Source organism: Mesocricetus auratus, unplaced genomic scaffold (assembly GCF_017639785.1).
Source record: "Mesocricetus auratus isolate SY011 unplaced genomic scaffold, BCM_Maur_2.0 Super-Scaffold_6730, whole genome shotgun sequence".
Taxonomy (NCBI): Eukaryota; Metazoa; Chordata; class Mammalia; order Rodentia; family Cricetidae; genus Mesocricetus; species Mesocricetus auratus.
In genome coordinates, this window is record NW_024429184.1 from 7,659,115 (window position 1) to 7,682,579 (window position 23,465).

At 40.9% G+C, this 23,465-nt stretch overlaps 1 protein-coding gene and 1 long non-coding RNA gene across 3 annotated transcripts in view; one reads left to right on the top strand and one right to left on the bottom strand.

The window, feature by feature from the left end:
- Smc2 (structural maintenance of chromosomes 2) overlaps positions 1–12,829 on the bottom strand; it is a 43,762-nt gene extending 30,933 nt beyond the window's left edge. Inside the window, exons 1-9 of one of the 2 annotated variants that reach the window (XM_040738374.1) lie at positions 12,736–12,829; positions 11,778–12,003; positions 10,914–11,063; positions 7,894–8,016; positions 5,900–5,938; positions 4,730–4,840; positions 4,486–4,530; positions 3,270–3,503; positions 2,929–3,078 (exon numbers count right to left, since the gene is read on the bottom strand). In XM_040738374.1, the coding sequence (XP_040594308.1) occupies positions 2,929–3,078; positions 3,270–3,503; positions 4,486–4,530; positions 4,730–4,840; positions 5,900–5,938; positions 7,894–8,016; positions 10,914–11,063; positions 11,778–11,945 (1,020 nt within the window). In that variant the 5' untranslated portion in view covers positions 11,946–12,003; positions 12,736–12,829. Of the gene's footprint in view, positions 1–2,928; positions 3,079–3,269; positions 3,504–4,485; positions 4,531–4,729; positions 4,841–5,899; positions 5,939–7,893; positions 8,017–10,913; positions 11,064–11,777; positions 12,004–12,675 lie in introns of both variants that reach the window. The other variant, XM_040738371.1, reaches the window with a different exon arrangement.
- Positions 12,830–14,894: 2,065 nt separating this feature from the next.
- Positions 14,895–23,225, top strand: LOC110342103. Its single transcript, XR_002384100.2, has 3 exons — positions 14,895–15,116; positions 19,979–20,059; positions 22,221–23,225. It is a non-coding gene; the product is annotated as an uncharacterized LOC110342103 (long non-coding RNA).
- Positions 23,226–23,465: the final 240 nt, after the last annotated feature.

Consider the following 23,465-nt stretch of genomic DNA (forward strand, 5'->3'; position numbering starts at 1 on the left):
GATTTATGACTTTCTGTGTCCTGTAAAACTATAAAAACCCTCCCGGCAATGGTGGTCCACACCTTTAATCTCAGCATTTGGGAGACAAAGGCACGTTCATCTCTATGAGTTCAAGGTCAGCCTGGTCTACAGAGTGAGTTCCAGGACAGCCAAAGCTACACAGAGAAAACCCTGTCTTAGAAAAACCAAAAAATAAAAACCCTGTGAAACTGCTTCCATGTTGGAACATGAAATCTGGGGTAACCTAAATCTGTGTTCCCAAACCATAGTCACTTAAAATACCTCTAGAATAAATAATTTTGTATTCCTTTTAAGATGAGAGCTGTGGCAGGGTGTAGCACACACATTTAAACACTTGGGAGGAAGAAAAAGGCAGATCTCTGTGAGTTCGAGGCCAGCCTGGTCCACAGAGAGAGTTCCAGGACAGCCTCCAAAACAATACAGAGAAACCCTGTCTCGGAAAAAAAAAAGAAAAAGAAAAAGAAAAAGGCGGATCCCTCCCTGAGTTTGAGGTCAGTCAGTTATACTGAGTTAGTTCTAGGACAGCCAGGGATATAGTGAATCCGTCACCCCCACCCAAAGAAATGATGAGAGCTACCGATTTTACATCAACAACTGCCAACACCTCTGGTTGAAATGCAAGCAGAAGAGCTCTGAGCCAGGCCTCCAACTTGCTTTAGACCTCTTTTCTAACAGCACTTGGACCACCAGTATCTGGGCCAAGTCACTGCTCCAGGCAGGAATGATCTTTCCTATCTTGCATGTGGCAGTGGTTCTCCTGGGCCTCTTTATGTGTTCTGGCTGAGGCTCAATAATGCTGCAAGGAGTTACACCTCCTCCAGACTTTGGGCTGGCCTTAGGCAAAGGAACTGTACTAGCTTTACTATAGGGATTTATCTGGGCCTCAATAGAGAACACAGGACAGCTTTCTAGCCTGCCCTTAACTAACTGAAATTTCTACTTTCTGACTTATAGATCAAGTGAATGGCTGTAGAATTTGTTGGGTTCTAGCCCTCCTCCTACAATTGGCCGTCCTTTATCTAGTGTAGCACCTCAAATAACCTTGGAATATAAAATCCAGGGCAGGTGGCCTTCCGAGGTCCAGGGTGACTATGGCTATGAGACTCTACATCCCTGGAGGAAACTTACCGGAGCTTGAGAAATCAACTCACAAATTCTAGACTCTTGTTGACCTTCTTTAACCAAAGTAACAAACCTGAGTCTATTTCACAAATTATCTTTTGTCTGTGTACTTTCTGTTTTACTAAACCTTTCAAGCAAGCTGATAGCCAGACAACCAGTATAGTCACGCTGTTTTACAGAGTTTGTGGAAGGAGTTAAGCCCAGCTTGGATTTGAAAGCATGAAATTATTGACTGTATTCAAAGCTATAGGAATAAAAGGACTCTCCTAAGAAGCAAGTGTAAATAGAAGATGTCTATGCACTAGCCTAGGGCCTGCTAACATTTACAGATCAAGTATAAAGGATACAAAAGAGACAAAAAAAAAGGAAAAAAGTAACAATCAGTAACTCTGTCTTGAAGCTAAAGAACCATAAAAAAGGGGAAAATGAGCCAAAAACCAAGGCAGAGGACCACACATTTAACCCTTAATAAATCAGATGAAAAAGAAATAAGCACAAAAATCTATTTCTGCAGTTGAGTGCCACAAACAGAATTGTTATAACACAAAACACTGCTTTGATATTTTATTTAAAAATTTCTTATTGCTTGTATTTATAATTAGATTTATATATAACAGTATCTGATAGGACAATATGAAGAGTATTTTGTTTTCATGACTTTAAAAAAGGTATCATCCTTGAAACGTGTGCTCATCACACACATCACCTATTGAGACTAGATACTCAACTTCTTTTGGAATGCCTATTCTTTACCAGACCTTGCAAAGGCTGTATCCTATAATGTTACTCATTTCTATTCAATTCTCACCTTCTCCCATCTGCTTCTGAATCATAAATGTTTTTTTCCCACTTTTTTTTTCGTTTTGTTTGTTTTTAGACAGGGTCTCACAGTGTAGTCAAAACTGATCTCAAATTTGTATCTCATCCTCCTGTGTGCTGGGTTAGAAGTCTGAGCTACTATTTGTAACCACTGGATTCTTACTACCGGTGTATATTTTATTAATTATTTTGTTTATTTTATTAATTGTTCCAAGTAAAATCAAGTCCCGCTTGCAATTCTCCTATATTGTTGGACAGTTTGTACCTCCATCCTTTTCTTTTCAAGGAAATGTATCTAAGAATAATTTATTTACTGGGCATGACGCATCACATCTCAGTAATCACTAGGCTAATGCAGGAGAAAGTAAACAGGCTTAAGATCAGTCTTCAGTACAGAGGGAGTTTCAGAATAGCCTGGAGTAGAGAGCCTTTTAAAACGAAGAAGTAAAATGAGGAAGGAGAAGGAGGTTTCTAGGAATGCACCTCAGTTGGTAGGGTTCTGCCTAAGTATAGAATGAGGCACACATAGTGCCTGTCATCCTATCATTGCAGTTAGGAGACCAGAAATTCAAGATCCTAAGCTACATAGGGTGTTTGAGTCGTCTGTGCTAGGAAGAGGAAAAGAAATCATTTCGATTCACTCTCAGTTTTCTGCTGTCAATCTATACTATGTGACCACACTATAATCAGGATCTCACTTCTCCTTCAGAACATTTACTGGCACAACCTTCCTTACACCTCCTCTTTTCTCCCACTTTATTTAGTTTGCTTTTATCACATCAGTTATCCCTGTACAAGCTTTATATTTTATTTATCATTTCCCCAACTGGACCCAAAAAGCAGAGATTTTTTTTTTAAATCATTTACCTCCACTTTTGGTTTTCTGACTTATATTTAGTATAGTGGACACTAAGTACAAACAAAATATCCAAATGAACGTTACTGGAAATAAATTTATTTGCTCACCTCAACCATGTTTTTTTCTAATTCTTTGCGTTTGGTTTCTTCACTGGCCAGGTTTTTCTTCTTGAGGTCAAATGCACTTTGAGACTTAGTATTAACTCGCTGAGCCTCTGCAAAAGCATCCTCTAAAGATCGCAGTACACCTCCAGTTTCCTACAAGCAAATGTATACCACTTAGTTTGCTCCTGTCAGCTTTCTCCTGTGACTTCTATGAGGACAAACCAACCTTTCCCAAGCTATGGTACTGTTTTTAGATTAACAAGGCAATGTGGAAACCTCTGCCCAGTGAATCCTAGTGACGGTAGAGCTTTTCCAGAGTGTTTATCTAATTTCCTTGTTCTGACCTTATCTCTTCTTTTCTCCAACTCTTCTATCTCAGAATTGAGAGCCTTTATTTTTTTTTCATTCTCTGACAGCACTTCTTGAAGCTTTAATATTTTATCCTGCATTTCCTTTAGCTCCTCTGCTGAGCGCTCCTTGGTCTCTTCTGCCAGCAAAAACTGATAAGCAATATATAAACGACTCAGGTGCTCTATTTCTCGCATTACTTTTTGGTACTCCAAGTATGAAGATCTTTCCTGAAAGCAAAGTCATAGTAAATAATAACTCAAATTTCATACTTATAAAACAAATCTAAGGAAACCTCACTACAGCAAACTTGGATCAAATTTCCCTTTATATGATCTGATAGGTTTTTTTTTTTTTTTTGTCTTTAATGGCATCACTTTATAAACTTTTAGAAACTAACTTCAGAACTCTGGCTTCTAAGACAGCATTATCCCATCTTGAAAGAACCCTATATGGCCACTTTTGTTGGGATTAACAAGGAAACATCTCTAAGGTTTATAAACTGGTGGTAGAAATCTATAACATACACACACACACGACACACTGGTAAACGTATCTGGCAGCAGTGCCACTACGATTACTATGGAACCTTCAGGTACCACTATAACTTGCTTGCACATCAGTGAAGCTGATTCACAAAGGACCCACTGAAGCAACACAGCAACTAAACTCCGTAAGCCGCAGATAAAGAACAATTCATACAGTAGCTTCACTGCCTCCCCCTGCTACCAGATTCAGAAAGACTACATCAAAAGAGGAGCCTGAAGGCTAGGTTTAAATTTCTAATCTATTGTTTGCTACTGATGAACAGGGGGTGCCTTAGCACCACAGCTTCTTAGCTTTGCCCTATAAAGAGTTAAGCAACACCAAATTTCACTGAGCACTTAGTAAAGTCTTAAGCAGGGGCATCTTTAAAGACAATGTGCTTTACAACACTTTTTCTTCACTTAAACATTACCGAGTTTTACGATGTCTAGGGCAGCAAGAGTTATATCTAAGATTATGAAGATTATTTTCTAACATCATTGTGACTTTATACATAGGGGATACACATCTACTGCAAACAGAAGGCTGGATTATAGAATATAGTTTGAATGTAGTTTATCCCATAGAAAAATTCCCAAGAAATAGCAGACACTTCATCAGTATTTGTATAACTTAGGATCTGTCACCAAATTTAAGAACCATCCTAACTATATATCAAACATATACCTCTTTTAATTTTTGAATAGTCGGAGTTATCTCTTCTTCCAATATCTGGAAAACAAAAAACAGGCAGTATTTTCAATAGGTCAAGTACCAATTCAAAACACATCTAAGCAATCTGTTTTTTTAAGACACGGTACATGAAAGACTATGGCAAACAGAACTCAGAAAAGCAATGTTTTCTCGCTTTATAGCATGAACTCCAAAAACAGGGTTCTTCTCCAAAACTGTTTCACATCTATTTAATTACCGTTTTTATTTCTTTCAGCTTAGCCTCCTTTTTTTCTATAGTTTTCTGGGCAGCTATTTTTTTGTACTCATACATTCTGGTTCCAGCAGCCTCTTCAATCATGGATAATATCTGGAATGACAATTGTATTAAGAATTCAAAGCAATGTGTATCACTGGAATTTAACATTAACTATACCACTATACTAACCTCAACAGGATTTTAGTAAGTAATATAAACCAGCCTATAAAAGTTCCAGATTAAAACATATATAACATTTAACTGAAGAAATATTTATGGCTTCGCTCTAATACCAAATCAAGTCTTCTATCACACGAATTTTCCAATGTTCATCTCTTCTGAAACTGAAACTCCTGATCCTTCCTAATTCCCTGACACAAGTCGAGAGAAGACAGACAAGACACAGAAGACAGTAGCTCTTCTTCGATTTCTTAAGTTTGTTCTTAAAACTGTTTTAAGTTGGACTCAACTATTTTAATTCCAAGGCTGAAGCAAAAGCAAGGCATATGTGCTTAATGACTATGGCACATGCATCAGTGACAAGTAACTGTAAGCTTCCGTTTCTCTACTCAGATGAGGGCAGTGTCTACGCCACCAATGGTAACTAAACAAAGCAATGAAGATACATGCCAGCACTTTTCAGAAAGCTCCTAAATGTCTTCAATCCCCATCTCCAGAAGACTGTTTCTTTCCTAGAATTCATTATGATTTGTACATGTTAGGTAGGTTTTAAATTAGTAATTCTCACTAAGACATCACTTTACAGAAAGTAAACTTGACCTTATTTAAATAGAGTAGTAATGTCAATTACAGTCTCTAGCTCTTTTCAATAGCAAGAGTAAATATTCATTTCATAGAACCAACTACTGTCAAGTCCTCTGCCTCACCTAATGTATTCTAAAAAAGAAACTAATTTCATTTACATTTTTTCTGTCAGGTTTTTCTTTGGTAATTCACTCCAACATAGAACATTAGTCAGTTTCATGGCTTCACACAGTCAAAATCTTTTTAACTATGACACAGTACTAAATGTTAAGCTATTTTACTAATCATTCTCAGACAAGGCTTCCAAAAAATTCAATGTAAGAAACTAGCTTTAAAATGTGATTGCCTAGAAAATTAAGAGTATATATAATCACCATTTTTGCTGTTTATAAATAGTACTCTTACCTCTGGTGGTTTCATATTTAATACTTTTGTGATTCTGCCCTGAAAAGAAAACAGCAAATTTAGTTCAAATACAATGAATTATAAAAATGTCACCTAAGTAGGTCATTCAAAGTTTAAGTGGAGGGCTGCTGTAACTCACTCATTTGAGTGACACAAATTAAGTTACTATATGATACAAAGGATAATGATACAAATTACACAAGGTTAATTCAGGACATTTCTGAGAGGGTCAGTAATAAAAATGTAGAAGTATGAGATTCTAAACTAGACATGCGAGCTTATTAAGCATTTCTTGATTAATTTTTAAACCCTGCAATATATCTTCAGAAAGCAGATCACCTGATTCCAGGCTTAAAGTGGAACTGTATTTTTCCCAGTGGCAGGAAATCATCACTATATCCACTTCCAAAAGCAATATCTACCTACCCAGGCCTCAGATTATAAGTCATAACTTGAGTCAACTTTTCAGTTGTCAGGATGTCAATTTAGAAGCCAGATTGTAGTCGAAACATTTTTATTTTAGTTAGCTTGGATATGTCTCTCCTAATTTCCGCAGTAGGGATGTAGTCAGCAATTCGATGATGTTGGGGAGCGGGATGCAGCATTAGGTGACCAGTGAGGAGACTCAGGATATTTACATTGGGCTGCTGTTCATTGAGGACACACTGGGCGAGCTCACCATGCCTGCTCCCTTAGTCTCTTGCCCTTGACATACCTATGCCATGTTCACTGTCCTCAATAATAGCTATGAACCAATTAAAAAAATCCTACTGTTTAGAAATCATCCAGTCTGCTATTCCCCTTACAGCAACATAAAATGGACAAACACATGGTCCCATCGGGACCCTGGCTTTGACACTTGCTTTGACTCCCTTAATGGACAGTTTAGATGAATCAAGTAAAATAATGCTAGTATGTTACTTTATTTTTTATTTGCTTAAGTCTCTGAAGAACATGATTCAGTTTATCCCTGAAAGATTAGAATGCTTTAACAGTCACCATGTATAATAAGATGATGATTCCATGGTGTTGATAGCAAGTATTCCCCCAGAGGTTCAGGACTTGAAGGCATCACCCGAGGTGGGGCTTTTGGGGCATTGCCAAACCATGAACACATTGGTCTATGGTCTAACCCATCAATGCAGCTATCGCTGGACTGGGAGAGGTTACAAACTATGGGAAGCCAGGCAGCGATGGCACAGGCCTTTAATCCCAGGATTCTGGAGGCAGACAGAGGCAGGCGGATCTCTGTGAGCTAGTTCCAGGATAGCTAGGGCTGCACAGAGAAACCCTGTCTCAGAAAAAGAGAGAAAGAAAGAAAGAAAGAAAGAAAGAAAGAAAGAAAGAAAGAAAGAAAGAAAGAAGGAAAGAAGGAAAGAAGGAAAGGAAGAGAAGAAAAAGGAACTATGGGAAGTGAGGTCTCACTTGAGAAACTGGGTTTCTAAGGACATCTCTCTTGGCTCCTTGGACCTCATGAGGTAAGCAGCTTGCCTCTGCCATGTGGTTCCACTATGATATTTCAGCCTCAGCTCAGGCACACAGCAATGGAGCTGGTCAACCTTAAAAACCTGATGAAGTACTCGAGAGGCAGAGGCAGGCGGATCTCTGTGAGTTCAAGGCCAGCCTGGTCTACATAGCAAGTTCCAGGACAGGCTCCAAAACAATACAGAGAAGCCCTGTCTCGAAAAACTAAAAAACAACAACAAAAAACCTGGATGAAAAATCCTTCTTCCTCTGACCTTTTCTTTTCTTTTTTTTTTTTTTCTGGAGAGGGGAGAGGCAGCGTCCATTCTGTCAGCTCTAAAACCTGACACATGACTTTTTTAACTTATCTCATATTGGCTTCACTTACAAAATTAACTGCAAGAAAGCACCACATAACAGCAAAACCTCAGAAAATGCAAACTGACACAAAGAAATGACATAGAGGCAGGCTTCTCTTAATGACAGTGACAAGTCAGACTGCTATGACAAGCACAGGAGGCCACAGGTACCTGCATGATGAGGAAGTGAGGGTTGTTGACGTTCAGGCCCACAGAACAGAAGAGGTCCTGGACTCTCGTGTTATTGGCGTTCACTCCATTGATTAAATATTTATTTCTGCCGCCAATGACCACCTAAGAAGGAAGCATTTAACACCCTTTGAAGATAAAGGAACATTCTGTACCAAAATAATAAAATGATAAAACCTATTACACCTTACACTACTCTGTATTGGTACACCCAGTCCTGAGTAAATAGTGGAAGATGTGTGGCAGTCCAAAGGAATGCTGACTCAGGTACTTATTGAACTAATTAATGTAATTACGCACAAGCCTCCTAACCAGCATTGGATTACGTATCTCGGGTCATATCTAACTTTATTTTTCCAATATGTATAAAACTGATCATGTTCTGAAATTGACCACACTTAGAGGTTAATATCTGTTTTCCACTTTTTAATGGCAACAGCAGATACTAAAATCTAAAGACATGTATTTGGGTATGAATTCTTAACACAATTCTAAAAGGAATTCACTGAAACGGAATTTGACAAATCAAAGAAAGACAATAATGATACTTCAGCTTGGGTCATCACAGCATTCTAGATCCGGTCTTGTTCAGATTTTACTGTCATTCCGAAATTGCCATTTAGGGTATGACTGTTGCATTTACCACAGTTTGAAAGACTTTAAAGACTTGCTTCTCATAATATACACTGCTTGCATTCAAGAATCTCCAATACACAACAGCAATTAATCAATACTGAGAAGCTAGTTTACTTTCTTTACAGGATTATTGGATTGGGAGGTGTGTTCATAAATAAACAAGGATTTTACCCAAAGAAATTGGTAAGAATACAGTCTCATGACCCAAATAAAGCTAGAAAAAGTATGTATATTAAATGGGCTGGTAGAGACAATTCCCCCAAAATAGCTGTTTTATGGCTACTGAAAACCTAGCAAGAACTTATTTCTGTCCTATCCTAGCCAAATGAATAAAATCGGAAGCTTGATAAAAATAAAAAAAACCTGTTTCAACAAAGATGCTAAAATAGAAAGAGAATAGAATTTTAAATCAAAACTGTGAAACTGAAAGCATTGATTATAAGGAAAAGTATTGAGGAGTAATGAAAGGTCCTTAATGATTTTAAAAGAAACGGCAGTAATGAAGCTAAGAAATAACAGACAACGAATTCAGAGCACCTTTAAGTCACATTGTAGACACGGAAATGAGAACCCGCAGAGGATCTAAAATGAAGAAATGCTAATTCTGTTCATACCTGTTTTTACCAACCCTTTTTGTCACACTCAATCTGAGGCCATACAGATTAAAGGAATTATTTGGTAGGGGGGGGGGGGGGGCAGAGAGACGGCTACATACTGGACACAATCAGGCTAACGAAGGACCTGGGCGGAAGCTCAGTGAAAGCCCCGGTGAGGTCCACTTGCAAATACTTAGACCTGCAGGCAACTTGAACACTGAAATACACAAAGAAGTTGGATTTTATGCTTGAACAGAACCAAGATTAATGCATAAAACTACGTTAGCAGACTTCTGCTGAACTCAAGGGTAGTTTTAATAATCTCTTTACAAAAGATTAGAAAGCACGATCTGAAGTGACTGTGAGTGCTCACAGGGAAGAATACAAGCATAGCGCAAGCTCTAATCACAGCTGAGTGCTGACATAAGACAAGACGAAGAGTCTCAAGACCTCTTTCCCTTCTCTCACACACGACATATCCATCTCAGAGGGACATCCGTCTCACAGGGACACCCTCACGGGCACAGCTCAGTGCTGACAGAAGCACCATTATGCAGTTGGGGACTCTGTAAGAAGCGTATCCTAAAGGATTCCAGTCAGTATTCCTAAGCTATGCTCATCAGCGCTGTCCCAGGCAGCTTTTACTGAGCCACCCTGGCAAGCAACACATTAGACTTAAAACATTTACAAGGTGTTACACAACTTCCTCCCACAGAAAACATTCTGTGTTGGTGAGAAGCTCCTTGAAACACAGGATGTTCTTTCTAAATGGAACACTCCATCTTGCGGGGAAGCTCCTCAAAACTCAGGACACAAATGACTTCAAACCTTCAGGAAACCCCTGGAAATGACCAGACTCATGGCCCACCCCTACGTCCCATCCATCTTACTAAAGAAGTACTGCTGAGAGACACTCTTGCCTGAAGTGGTGCCAACCAGCAAGGGTCTGCAGGATGCTCTCATAGCTGAGGTGCCTTGAAGAGAAACTCTCCAGGGCAGTGGTTCTCAACCTTCCTACTGCTGTGACCCTTTAATACAGCTCCTCATGGAGTGGTGACCCCAGCCATACAGTTAATTTCCATTGCTACTTCATAACTGTAAATTCGATACTGTTATGAATCGTAATGTAAATATCTATGTTTTCCAATGTTTTTAGGTGACCCCTGTGAAAGGGTCCTTTGACCCCTGGGTTGAGAACCACTGTTCTAATCTATCATGGTGCTGGGGCAATGTTATAGAAGTTTCCTCCAAGGCTGACTGAAATGCTGCTTCCTGCAGGGAGGCTCTTCAAACAGGAACATAAACAGCTTATAACAGATTCAGGAGCTTCTTGAAACTAACCAGATTCACTAGGCCCCTCCCCGTGAGAGTAAGCAACAAAAGCTGAGTCCCTCTCAGAGGGAAGGAAGCTGAGTAGCAAAGACGACTCTGAGAGGAGAAAAAGTTGCAAAGGGGACTGAGACCACGCAAGCTGTCTGGAAGAGGTTTAGACCAATGAGGTACCTGGAAAATACTCTGCACAGCCTCCTAGCTTTATCTGCCACCCATAGTGGATGACACAGCTGTGTCTGAGAACTTCTAGTCCTGTAAGCAGTAATTCCTTACCCAAACTCCTGTGAGTAACTCTAGTACAGTTCACTGGTCCACCAAGTTGAACCTTGGTGGTATACACTCTTTGGTCTACTGTTGGTTCCCAACCTGAGGTGTGTAGACCTCCCCAGAAATAGTGTCACATAATACAAGGTATCCAAATATTTGACAGCCACTCACCTGTCTTGTTACTGTGATTTCATCATGAGCTTCAAATCCTAAAGGACTTTGCTTTTTGTCAGAATTATCAAAAGTGATTGAAACGGAGGCTTTGGTAATGCCAGCCTGCCCATTTTTATAGACTAGATCTTGTAAATTAGAAGCCCGCACCTGTAATTGAAGAAGGAAAGGTCACTGACAAAACTTCTTATTGTATAAAAGCAACATTAAAAACACATGCCTTGCTTTGGAAAACCCCCACTGTGTACTTTATTAAGTAAAAAGCAGGCAGTCGCGTCCATCAGGAAGGAAAACAAGGACTTCAGACAATAACCTATAAGTACCCTTTTCAACAAAACTTTCATTCTATTCTGGATTTTTTTTTTTTCGAGACAGGTTTCTCTGTGTAACAGCCCTAGCTGCCCTAGAACTCAATTTGTAGACCACGCTGGTCTCAAAATCAGAGCTCAACCTGCCTCTGCCTCCAAATGCTGGGATCAAAGGCGTGTGTTATCACAACCGACTCTATTCCGAATTTAACGACTTAGCAAAACTCAAGGATAGTGCCCATCTCCCAGTACACCCTACAAGGGCACCGTAAGGCATTAGAGCGGTAGACTCTGAAGTGAGACCACACTGAAGTAACGGTGCTGGTGTGGGCATTACTTCCAACAGCTTAAAAGAAGGAAACTGAGGCCAGACTTCACAGTTTCTATCTTTTCAACTACAGAATGGAATAATAGGATTTGCTTAAATGGTTGCACTGTAATATAACAAATTTTACATGAAGTACAAACATGCAAATGAAGGAAATTCAACAGGCACCAAAGATTAAAAAAGATGCCCTAGCCAAACTTTGCACAAGTCAGAAAATTTACACTTTACCTGAGACAGGTTGGAGATGCCCAGGAGAAAGCAGATGGAGTCCAATATATTGGATTTTCCACTGCCATTTAAACCAGTAATAGCATTGAAGAGGGGGTCAAAACCATTGACTTCAGTCCTTTGTGCATAGGACTTGAATCCTTCGAGAATGATTGATTTAACATACATTTTTCTAGGTTGTCTTGGGCTAGTAGGCCTCTGTTGGGCAACAAGCTACAAGCCAGACCTGTATAAAACAGTAATAACATCACATAAGTAGATATGAAAAAAAAACACCCAAATCACAGTAAGTATGACAGGATACATAAAAGAACGTAGACCACCGGAAAAATACACTTGCCAAACTACTTTCATTTTCAAAAAGACCTTCCCGTTAGCATCTGCCTGAAAGTTAAACCATGCAACCTGTTAGTCACCAGCTGGACCCCTGCTGCCCACTTTGCCGGGCTTATGTCGAACTCTAATGGTAGTGTAGTTGATAAAGACTGCTGATTCTTTCACACTCCGCTCTCCCTGCCACAAGTGTGCTTTTCTGGTACTAGAATGCACACCCCTTTTACCGACCGCAGACGTGTTTGCATCCGTGTCACCTTAGGTGAGTCTGTGGCCCTCCCTACGTAAACACACACACACACACACACACACGCAAACACGCAAATGATGACACCGCTACGCTCCCGGCTCTGACTCTCTGAACCCCAGGCTCTCGGGACCTAGAGGACGACACGGCTTCTTTTCTAAAACTCCGATCCCCGTGTCCTGTCGCTCCCCGGGGTTGTTTCTCGATCCTCCTTACGGAGTCAGCAGCTCTGATGACCGCCTAGGTCCCCCCCTGGAGCCGGACCCTCACTCGCCCCGTCTCCCGCCCGGACGCCGGGCCGAGGGCCACCCTACGCACCCGCCACACAGCCGCCCGGGCCTGGGAGCCAACGCGGGGGCGGAGAGCGAGTCACCCGACCTGTATCGGGTGCTAGCGGGCGAGCGCCAGCAGCATCCCGGGCCCGCCGTCCGCCAGCCAGCCCGCCCGCCCGCCGCAGCCCAACCACCGCGCCGGAACCGTGCCTTTGAATTTCGGCGCGAGCGAAGGACCCCGCCCCCGAGGCCGCGGCCTTCTGCTGGTGCCCGGCACGTGCCTGACCGGAGCGCTCCCTCTCCGGACCCCAGCAAAAGTACGGGGACAGCGCAGCGGCAGCACACAACGTACCCGGCCGCGGAGGGTAAGGGGCTGCGAGGCTGCGGGCCTGGAAAGGGCGAGCGGAAGCGGCTGTCTCGGACACCCGCGGCAGGCACGCTACGGACAGCACCTCTTCCCAGGCCGGGGCCTCGCGCGCCGCCACCACCACCCCGCGGCCCCGCCCACTTTGGGGCCCTTTCCGGCCGCGGGCGTCTGTGCTGTCCCCAGGGCTGCGTCTCTGGTCCGGCTGCTTTTTCTTCCGACTCCGGAGACTCCCGGGAGTGGATGCGCCGGCTGCGGCGGGGGGGAAGGGACGACAACAAAGCCTGGAGCTTTCAGCCGGGACCCTCGGCTGGCGACAGTCCGCCGCCGCCTGACCCGAAGCGTCCTGTGAATGCCGGTGGTGTTTGCAGAGCCCTGCGTGTGTGCGTAGCTGCTGTGCTTCCAAGGCTGAAGTGCCGCCGCCCCCGCAGCCGTGGGGGTCCCAGTGTCCCCGTCTGTTTTCGTTTCACACGAAGGCTTGGAAGCCGAGAGACGGAGTTTGTCCCCGGGCAGCCCAGCTGCAGAGCGAGTGCTCCCAGAGCATCGTCTACAACGGCTGATGTTATTGATAGCAAAAGCTAACCCTGTCGACGGTGTGCGCGGTTGTTGAATTTTTTTGTTTTTTTTTAAGAGCAGGGTGTTCAGGGTTAATTGTGTTTCAGCATTGCTACCGAGTTGGCTTTATTTTTATTGAAAGCATAACTTTTTTTTTTATTAAGTTTTCACTTTCCCCCAACTCCTCCCGGAGCCTCACTCACCCAAAGCCATACCCTTTATTTCCCCTCTCATTAGAATGCAAACAAGGTTCTAAAATGATGATGATGATAACAAACTGAAATGGGACAAAATAAACAGAAAAAAAGAGCAGAAGTAAAAGCACCCGAATCATGCATAAGCTGAGACGCATTCGCATACGGAGAGGCAGAAACCATACTACATAAGCCAAAGCTCTGTAAGGGTTAAAAAAAATGCCCACACTTTGTGAGACAAAACCCCTTTAAGAATACCACTGATTTTGTTTCGTGATGGCCGTTTATTGTGGGGCATAGGGACTTCCCTTATATGTGGCCTGTATACTCTATACGTGAGACTTCACTGCAGAAAATATGTCCTTTGCGGGTAATTATCAATTGCATATAGCTTCTGGGGTAGGATGGGAATTGTTTCTGTTTTACCTCTCAGCACTGGGACCCCATCTGCTTAGATCTGTCACCACAGTCTAGGAGTTCATATGTGTGTCCTCACTGTCTCATAGGATCTTTCTGCTCTCTCTTCTGTAGAGTCCCCAGGGTCCTGGGGGGAGCCCAGAGGTTTGATGGAGACTGAGTGCTCCAAGGTCTCGGCACGTCCAGCTCCGCATCGTAGTTGCTCCCGTCTTGTGGGAGGAAGCTTCTCTGATGATGGCTGAGCAATATTCTTCTCTATGAGTGTTTACAGAGTGTTGTTAGGAGCCTTGTTGTTGCTGCACTCTCTTAGCAGAACATTAGTATTTGGTTTTCCCCAAGACTGATTCCCATATCTTGTCCAATGTTCTTGGCCACCCAGGCAATGCTGGGCACGGATTCCATCTCACGGAGTGGGCTTTCGAGGTTGGTTACTCCCACAACTTTTGCACCTCTACTGTACCAGCTTATGTTGGAGGAAGGTCACCATTTTAGGCCAAAGTTTTATAGCTGGGTTGGTGTGGTAATATATTATTTATGATTTATTAAACCTTGCCTGAAGGCGGAGAACACAAAGTCAGCCACAAGCCATAGAAGCCAGGTACACACCTTTACTCCTAGGACTCAGGATTAAAAGGAAGACTGATCTCTGTTAGTTCAAGGCCGCACTGAACTACACAGAATTGATCCAGTCCTAAAGAAAAACAGCTCAGACAAAGATGATCTCAGCACTTGGGATCACATGCCTTTAATCTCAGGACTCATGAAAGGTATTTAAGATAGGGACGGGTCTCACAGCTGGCATTCATTCTCCAGCCACATTTGAGGATAGGAAGGCATTCAGTCTCAGGTGTCTCTAGCCACGTTTTTGAGAAGAACGTAGCACTCTGAATGAGTCTGAGGAGCAGTGAGGTCGGGAGCAGTCTGAAGATGGACCCTTTGATCTGAGCTGAGGTAGAGGTGAGAGCTAGTGGCTGGCTGCTTTACTTTTCTGATCTCCAGCTTGAAGTTTGAACCACAATATCTGTCTGTGAGTCTTTTATTTATTGTGCTACAGGTTGGTGTTTATGTTTCTGATCTCGTATGTAGAGTACCTTCCCATGCCGTGAATACTGTTCGGTAGGGGCAGAGGCTCTGGGTAGGCCCCAGCTCAACCCCTCTGTGTTCATTGAGTTGCGAAGGTGCAGGTCTTCAGCACTTGGGCCTTACCATCAGTTTGTAGAGTGCAACCAATATCCTGTGTTGCTTGGGGGTTTCTGTAGGGCACCTTTGGCCAACTTCTTGATTCAATGTAACCTATTCTGAGAGCTTGTTGGTGAGAGATGTCTAATTGGTGCTTTGTCCGCCCCTGGAATTAGGTGATTCCAACTTAGATATCTTAAATATATGTATTTATTTTAGTAAGCTTCAAATGTATTGGGTCCCCATTAGGCCCCTCAAATAGCCCTGTGTTTTCGCTGCCCCACCCTCTGTCCCTCCCTTACTTCCTTCTCCTTTATCCCTGTTTGGTCCTCCTGTTTCAGTGCTCCTCCACCCCCTGTCCATCCATAACTATCTTTCTGGTTTTCTTTTCAAGAGAAACCCTTCCCTCCCACCTGGCTTCTTAACTCTATTCTTAACCCCTGTGGTTATAGGGATTGTAGCTTCTTCATCAAGGACATAACAGCTAGCATCCACATAGAAGAAAATGCATACCGTATTGGTCTTTTGGGGTTTGGGTTGCCTCACTCAGCATGATTTTTGTCTAGCTCCATCCATTTACCTATCAAATTCATGATTCCACTTTTTTAAACAGCTGGTTGATATTCCACTGTATAAGATACCACATTTTCTTTATTCATTAATTAGTTGATGAACATCTAGGGTGTTTTCAATTTCTGGCTGCTATGACTAGAGCAGCAGTGAAAATAGTTGAGCTGGACTATTAGATAGTGCTTACATTTGGCTGAAATATGATACTGTCTTGTTTTCTTCTTTTATAGTAATGAAAGTTTCTGGGCTGGCATTTGTCTTCTTTTAGAGTCTGGAGCACATCTGTCCAGGCCCTTCCAGCCTTTAGAGTCTCCACTGAGAAGTCTAGTTTAATTCTAATAGGTCTGCCTTTATGTTTCTTGGTCTTTTCCCTTTGCAGCTTTTAATATTCTTTGTTTTGTGTTTGGTGTTCTGATTCTTATCTGTCTAGGGGACTTTCTTTTCTGGTCCAGTTTATTTGGTGCTTTGTATGCTTCTTGTACCTTGACAGGCTTTTCCTTCTTTAGGTTAGGGAAATTTTCTTTTATGATTTTGCTGAAAATATTTTCTGTGTCTTTGACTTGTGTTTCTTTTCCTTGTCTATTTCTATTATTCTTAGATTTGGTCTTTTCATAATGTTGAATATTTCCTGGTTGTTTTGTGCCAAGATTTTTTTTTAGATTTAACATTTTCTTTGACTGAGGGTTTCATTTTTTCTTTTGTATGTTCAATACCTTAGATTCTCTCATCCATCTCTTGTATTTGTAAGGCGTGCCTCTGAACTTCCTATCTGGGCTTCGAAATTTATTTCCAGATTTCCCTCAGTGTGGGTTTTCTTAATGATTCTATTTCTACCCTCATGTCTTGAGCTGTTTTCTTCCTTTCATTTCACTGTTTGTTTCTGTTTTCATAGAATTCATTGTGGATTTATTAATTTCCTTCTTCAGATCTTTGACCATTTTCATAATACCTACTTTAAGTTCTTGTCTTGTGCTTCAGCTATGTTACATTTCTTAGGGCCTACTGTCATAGGGTTTCTGGACTGTGGTAAAGACATGTAGTTCTAGTGGTTATTAACTATGTTTTTATGCTCATGTCTAGACATCTGGGTTAGGGATAATTGTAATTCTAGGTGTTGATAATCTGGTCTTGTCTTTGTTGTATGGATTTTATATTCCTTGGTTCATGTTGCCCTTTCTGGATCCTAAAACAATGTGGTTGGTGTGGGTTGCCTGAGTCCCTCCCAGGTGTGGCCACTGGGGGTCCTGGGTAGAATGTATTTCTAGATAGTAGAGGCTGACAGGAAGGATAAGGAGGAGTGGGCTAGAATGGGCTGTGTGTATAAGAGGACCTACATGACTGATGAAAGCTGGGTCTGCCAGGAGGGTCTGTGGATTCCCCAGAGAGTGGAGTCAGAGAGGGAAGGCAGGCTCTTGCAGGTGGTCAGCTATCAGGCTGGTGGTAAAACTGGGAACTTTACATGGCATACACAATAGGGAACACAGAGATGGTACATATTGCTGCTCAGCTCCTTGTCCAGTACACTTGCACAGTCAGTGATCATAACCAGGGAGTGTTGCCCGCAATGGGTCAATCATTCCTTCCTTTGAAAGTAATCAAGGTGACTCCCCATTGGCATCTCGAAAAGGTCACCTGTGAATACATTGTCATCAGTGGTCTTGCCTTGTTAGAATTTGGAAATCTAGAATCCAGCCATTTCTTTTTAGAATTACGACTGATGAATGTTTGTTGAGTGGGCAAGCAATTATATAAACATACACATAAAGATGGCCATTCTTTCCAAGTTACAGAACACCCATTTCTGTAGGTAGTGCTTTTCTGTGCTGGTAGCTGCTCTTCAATGATAATTCATTCTTAATATAACTGTAAATGCTCAGACTTGTTACTAACTAACTCTTACAACTTAACTTAACCCATTTCTATTAATCTGTGTCCTGTCCCAAGGCTCAAGTAAGCATGTTTAGCTTTCGACTCTTAGGACTCTGCCCTTCTTCCCAGCATGCTGTCTGTGTCAGGCTGTTTGCCCAATCTCTTTCTGCCCAACTATCAGCCAATCATCTTTTTATTAACAACAAGAGCAATATATATTTACTCTGTAAGAAGATTGTTCCACAGCTCATTCCCTGTCCACATTTTTTAGATGGGTTTCCTTCCTTCCCACATTTACATTTCTCAATGATTATCTCCAAGCTTCATCAAAAAACAAGGTGCGTGGAAATTTAGAAATCATGCTGGTCACTACCTCCTCTCTCTCTCATTCTGGCCTTATTTAAACATGTTTCTACTTCAGCTCTACCCACTTGGTTTTTGCCTTTAACCCTTTAAACCTTTAGGACTTTAATGGTCTTCAAACACTAATGGAGTCTGAGAGTTTTCTTTTTTCTTAAAAAGTGTTGCCAGCCATTTGTATGACACAGTGTGGTTCAGGTGAGGTATCAGCATCAGTGCCTAGTTCTTATATCACTTTAATAGTTAATGAAAATCATGTCTTTGTGTTCTTTCTGCCACTTCAAGGAATCCTCTGCTACTCTTCCTTGAGCAATTGCTTGGGGGAAAACCCAAGTTTTTTTTAATGAAAATAAGTAATAATGTACAGACTTAGTATAACCTAGGTATATGTATAAGCCAATGCAATATGGTATGAAGAAGGTAATTCACTTATTTGCCTACATGTGTAAAGCATGTGTTTTGCAACCAGAATGTTGTTATACATGGTGTAAACTTAAATATCTGTTCAGTTAATTTTTTATAAAAGCAAAATCTTTTTTAGGCTAAAAGTTAAAAATTTCCACACTTTAGGATAAAGAATGATATTTGCACTTTTAAACATTTTCCTCTTGTTGTCCCTCTCTGGGAAACTTAATGTTATTGTTAGACTCACCTTATTTAAAATTATTATTAATAGTAATCTGATTGCTTAAAACCTTGACTTGTGCTTCACTAAGTCCCAGTCACATTCCCTAAACCGTTTCATGAAGCACTGTTTTGTTGATGTCTGTTTTATAGATGAGGGAGTGAAGTCTGTGGTCTAAACTTTGAACATAAAGCACTGCCAATACTAAAAGTCCATCTACTCACTCACAAAGTATCTGACACCTAACAATTTCTGCCACATACATCTTACAGCCTGGTGGATATCAGTTCTTATTGATTTAAAGCACAGATGTTTACAGTAATCTTAGGCTACCCTTGTGGTTATTAGCTTTGATATTGAAGCCACTGCTCTTCCCACGTGACTCCCAAAGCCCTCAAGTCAATGAAGCCCCAACTGTTTTAGTTCACCAGTTGGGCAGACATTTCCAATCTAGTATGTGTTTATAGTTGGTGCCCAGGCTTCAGACAAGGGCATAAAAATTGGAATCATTGTATACACTGTAGAATTCTTATTGTAAAAGCAGTGTTCATTAAGAATAAAAACCATAACAAGTTAATAGGCAGCTTTACAAATCTTTATTAAAAACCACACTAAATGTAGTATAGGTAGCAGCGCTGAGCAAGAGAGAAATGCAGAGATGTTCCTATTAGTGCTGGTTGGTGGCATCTTTTTGTATAAAGAAATGTTGTTTGCAATTCTGCTTGGAAGACTAATTTGGAGTAATTTTTATTTTGCGTATTTTATGAGTTAATGGCATCTAAGCGTATAATAACCTGGTGAGAATTTCTCTGCAAATGGCAATGAAATTAGTCTTATTCATGAAACTCATAAATAAGCTATCATTCAGCATTTTATGTCGAGGGAAAATAAAACCAGGGTCATGCTGTTTAAGAGGATAAGGGAATTAAACAGAACACTGGGGGATCCATAGCAGATTTATGATGAAGATACATTCTAGCTGGAAGCTTAATTGTGATTTAAATTACAGGTCAAGCTGTGCAATGTGTTTGCTGTTTAGAGGGAGATCTTTGGGGAGACAGCCTGAGTGTTTAAAAAGGAAGCAGGAAGCAAATGAGAAAACAGATTGCTGTTGCTGCTTTTCCTTTGAAATTTCAAGCTGCTTTAAGTCAAATTGCCCCTGAGTTTCTAATGACAGCTCTTGTGAAGTTGCCTTGTTTTACTGTCTTTTTTTCAGAGCAGTTATTCCTCCTGACAGCAGCAAAAATGATGTAGGCAGTCTCTCCGCCAGCAAACTAATGTGGAAACCACAGATAAGGTATTCTCAGCCTTCCTAGAACCCTGACATCCTATCATTTCAGGCTGATGCACGCAGAATGAGCGAGTTCTGCAGATGGAAGGGCCTTTGAAGAATTATAGACCCTCATTTCCACAAATGGGGAAATTAAGACTTCTGGTGATTTCCCCACATTTACTTTTTATCTCAAGTTACTTCAGTTCTAATGAGGCAGTAAAACTTGTATACAAATAATTTTAATTGTAAGTGTAAAGAAATTGCTTTCCTAGAAAATTAAACTTAAATAACCCAAGGTTGATTCTATAAGAAGGGTTTGGAATAGGAAAAGGAGACATAGCAGGCCAGACTTCCTGCCCCGTTGTTGCCCCCTTTCCTCGGTAAAGATTCTTAACAATTGATGTCATGACCACGCTGCAGCCATGGCTAGAGACTAAGTCAATGATGGCAGACCAAAAGTCTGAGAAGGAATTGAAATGATCTGTTCTGTTTCAAACACTGAAGTAAATAATAAGACTAAACAAGCCCTTGCTAAATCTTGGTGGCTAACAGTGGGGAATGTTTGTAGAAAAGGATGAAAGGAGAGAGAAATATAGTGTACAAAACACTGTTTGCATCTGGTGACAACATAATCTGGGATACTCAGGATTAGTGTTATCTGTGGAAGACCCCAGAAAACACCTAAGACCTAGAATGTTCTCATTCATCCCTTAAGATATTACCCTGCTCCAGTCTGTCTTCCAGTTTGTTTGTTTTTTTTTTTCTCTCATAACCGAGGAGCAGTCAGCTCTACCACCATCCACTTACAGAGCCTTTTCCTCATACAAAGCAAACTTCTAGAATGGGGTTAGTGTAAAGCACAAGCATATCCACAGATTGATTATCCCAGGTGACAGTACAGCTATATGTTTTTGAGAGATAGACTTTTTCTAGTTGGAGACAGAATTAGCAGTCAAACTTATATACCGTGGTAGACAAAAACAGAAGTAATAGTTTTAATAGGAAACGATGAGGTATTGAGTTGCCCATCATATTATTAGAAATGTATGGGGTTGGGGAGATGACAAATGTCTGCTGTGCAAGCATGAGCACCTGAGTTAGGATCTCCAGCACCCGTGCCAAAAGTTGGGTTTACTGGCATGTGCCTGTAACTTTGGTGCCAGGGATGGAGTCAAGTGAATCCCAGGGGCTTGGTGGCAAGCCAATCTAGTAGAAACAGCAAGGCCTAAGTTGAATGAGAGACCTTTTCTCAGAATATAAAGCATAGAGCAATAGAGAACACTACTCAATGTTAATTTTTGTCACCCTCATGTGTGCACATTGTGCACATGTGTCCACACATACATGTGCACACACATCTTAAAATGATAAAATGCAAAAAGAAATTTATATTACTCATATAATAAAGACTGTGATATAGCATGTGGAAACCCTGTTGAGCCAGGTTCCTTCAAGGTGGACATGTATTAACTACTGACACCTGGCTACTGAGTCCCTCCCCAGACCCTGCCTTCACTGAGAGATGCTGTCCAACTGGGAGTTTCACCTCCTCCTCCGTGATGATCAGTACCCGAGACTGTTTGATGTAGGCATGTAAAAGCCCTGCTTCATCCACTACAATACTCAAGAATTCTCTGAACAGCCCCTATAGCCATCAAGTGAGACCTTTGCTCTGACTGCACCACAGTTCAAAAATCTCCTCCTGGCCAATTATGTCTTCTTCACTTGGGTACAAGTGTTTTGGATGGCTCTCCCTAACAAACTTTCTGAATAAAATTTTCTCATCAAATGTTTACCCTGGGGAAATTATCAAAGACAACTCCATATGTAATTTGGGACACAATTTTAACATAATTTAATGTAGAGTTTGGAAAGCCTAAAGAGTGCATATGATTCAGTCATTAGAAGCGTTATATGGTCTCTATGGTAACAATTTGGCATCCCAACTTCTGTGCTGAATTGCTAAAGCAATTTAGATTCCACTGATAAAGAATTGTAATGGAGAGAAATTGTACCTGAGCTGTGATTTGTCTTCTATCAAGCTTTGCCAAACTCATCAATCAATGTGGTCACTAAGTGTATCTGCAAGACTATTTCAGGAAGTGCTGCAGGGGAGGGCAGGTGACTAAATATCAAGGCTTAAAAAGATAATTTGTTTTCTATTGATGCTACATTTCTGTTTCAGGTCATAAGTGGGAGAAGGGTTAAACACTAAAGAAGCTAGGCTAATGGGTTAACCACCGAGGATCCTGTGAGTCTGTCACAGAGAACGAGAACTCTGGGAGGCTTCTGAACCGGAAATTAAATGCTCCAACCAATGGGACACACATTCCTCAACTTCTAATTCATTGTAACTATTCATCACAAGGAGCTCAGACATCCAAGTCCTGTATGTGCCTGACCTAGGGCTGGAGTATTTGGCAGAGTGTTGGAAAACAGAAAATTTTAAGCACTAAAGAATTGAGGACAGATTAGGGTAAGCAGGTAGTTGAATTATCAGTTAAATAAACAAGAGATTAGTAATAAGTAACCATTGATCCTTCCATATAATTTGAATCATATTTGTATTGTGAATTTGTTTTATAAATATGTTTTACATACGTTCTATTTACAAAATACCATACTTTCAGGACATGACTTTGAAGAATCCATACACCGGCTGTTTGAAGACATTTATATCTATTTGGAGATATGGGTATTCAAAATACATAGGGCAGGGAATAAAAAGTGGATGGTGATGAGCAGTGTTCAATCACAGCAACAAGGGAATAGCTAGAAGCATAATGTTATACGTCTCACAGATATACTTAAAAATGCCCCTTAATCTGAGTCATAAAAGGAGTAGATTAAGAAAGACAAATATTGCATTGTTGTTTTTAAGTCCACTTTTAATTTTCCATTCAAGAAATTTCTATTTAAATTTTTGTGGTTAGGAAAATAATTGTAAACTGAGAGCTAATATCATTCATTCTCCTTGAGGTTAGCAACTTGCTTTTTTGGTATTCTGTACAATCAGCTCCTAGCTAATGAGGATTTATGGTGATAATTATAATAAATTGTTCTTTTAATGCCTCTTACAGCTTGTAAAACAAGTTTACACATACTATTAATGTTATTTCTTCAATATGGCTGGATGTAAGACTAGTTAAGGGGACTTAGAAAATATTATCATGTAATAGATCAATAAATTGAGAATGAGAGATTAATGTCATTAAATTATTGTTGCAGTTATTTTGTAACTGTAAACAGCCTACCCTAAAACAATTGCTTAACACAATAATTCATTTATTTTGCTCACTGGAGATTTGCCTTGGTTCAATCAATATTTTTTGAACAATATATTTTGATTATACTTTGTCCTCCCCAACTCCTTCCAGATCCTCCTGCTTCTACTTAATATTTTCCTCTCTCTTAAAAAACAAACAAGGAA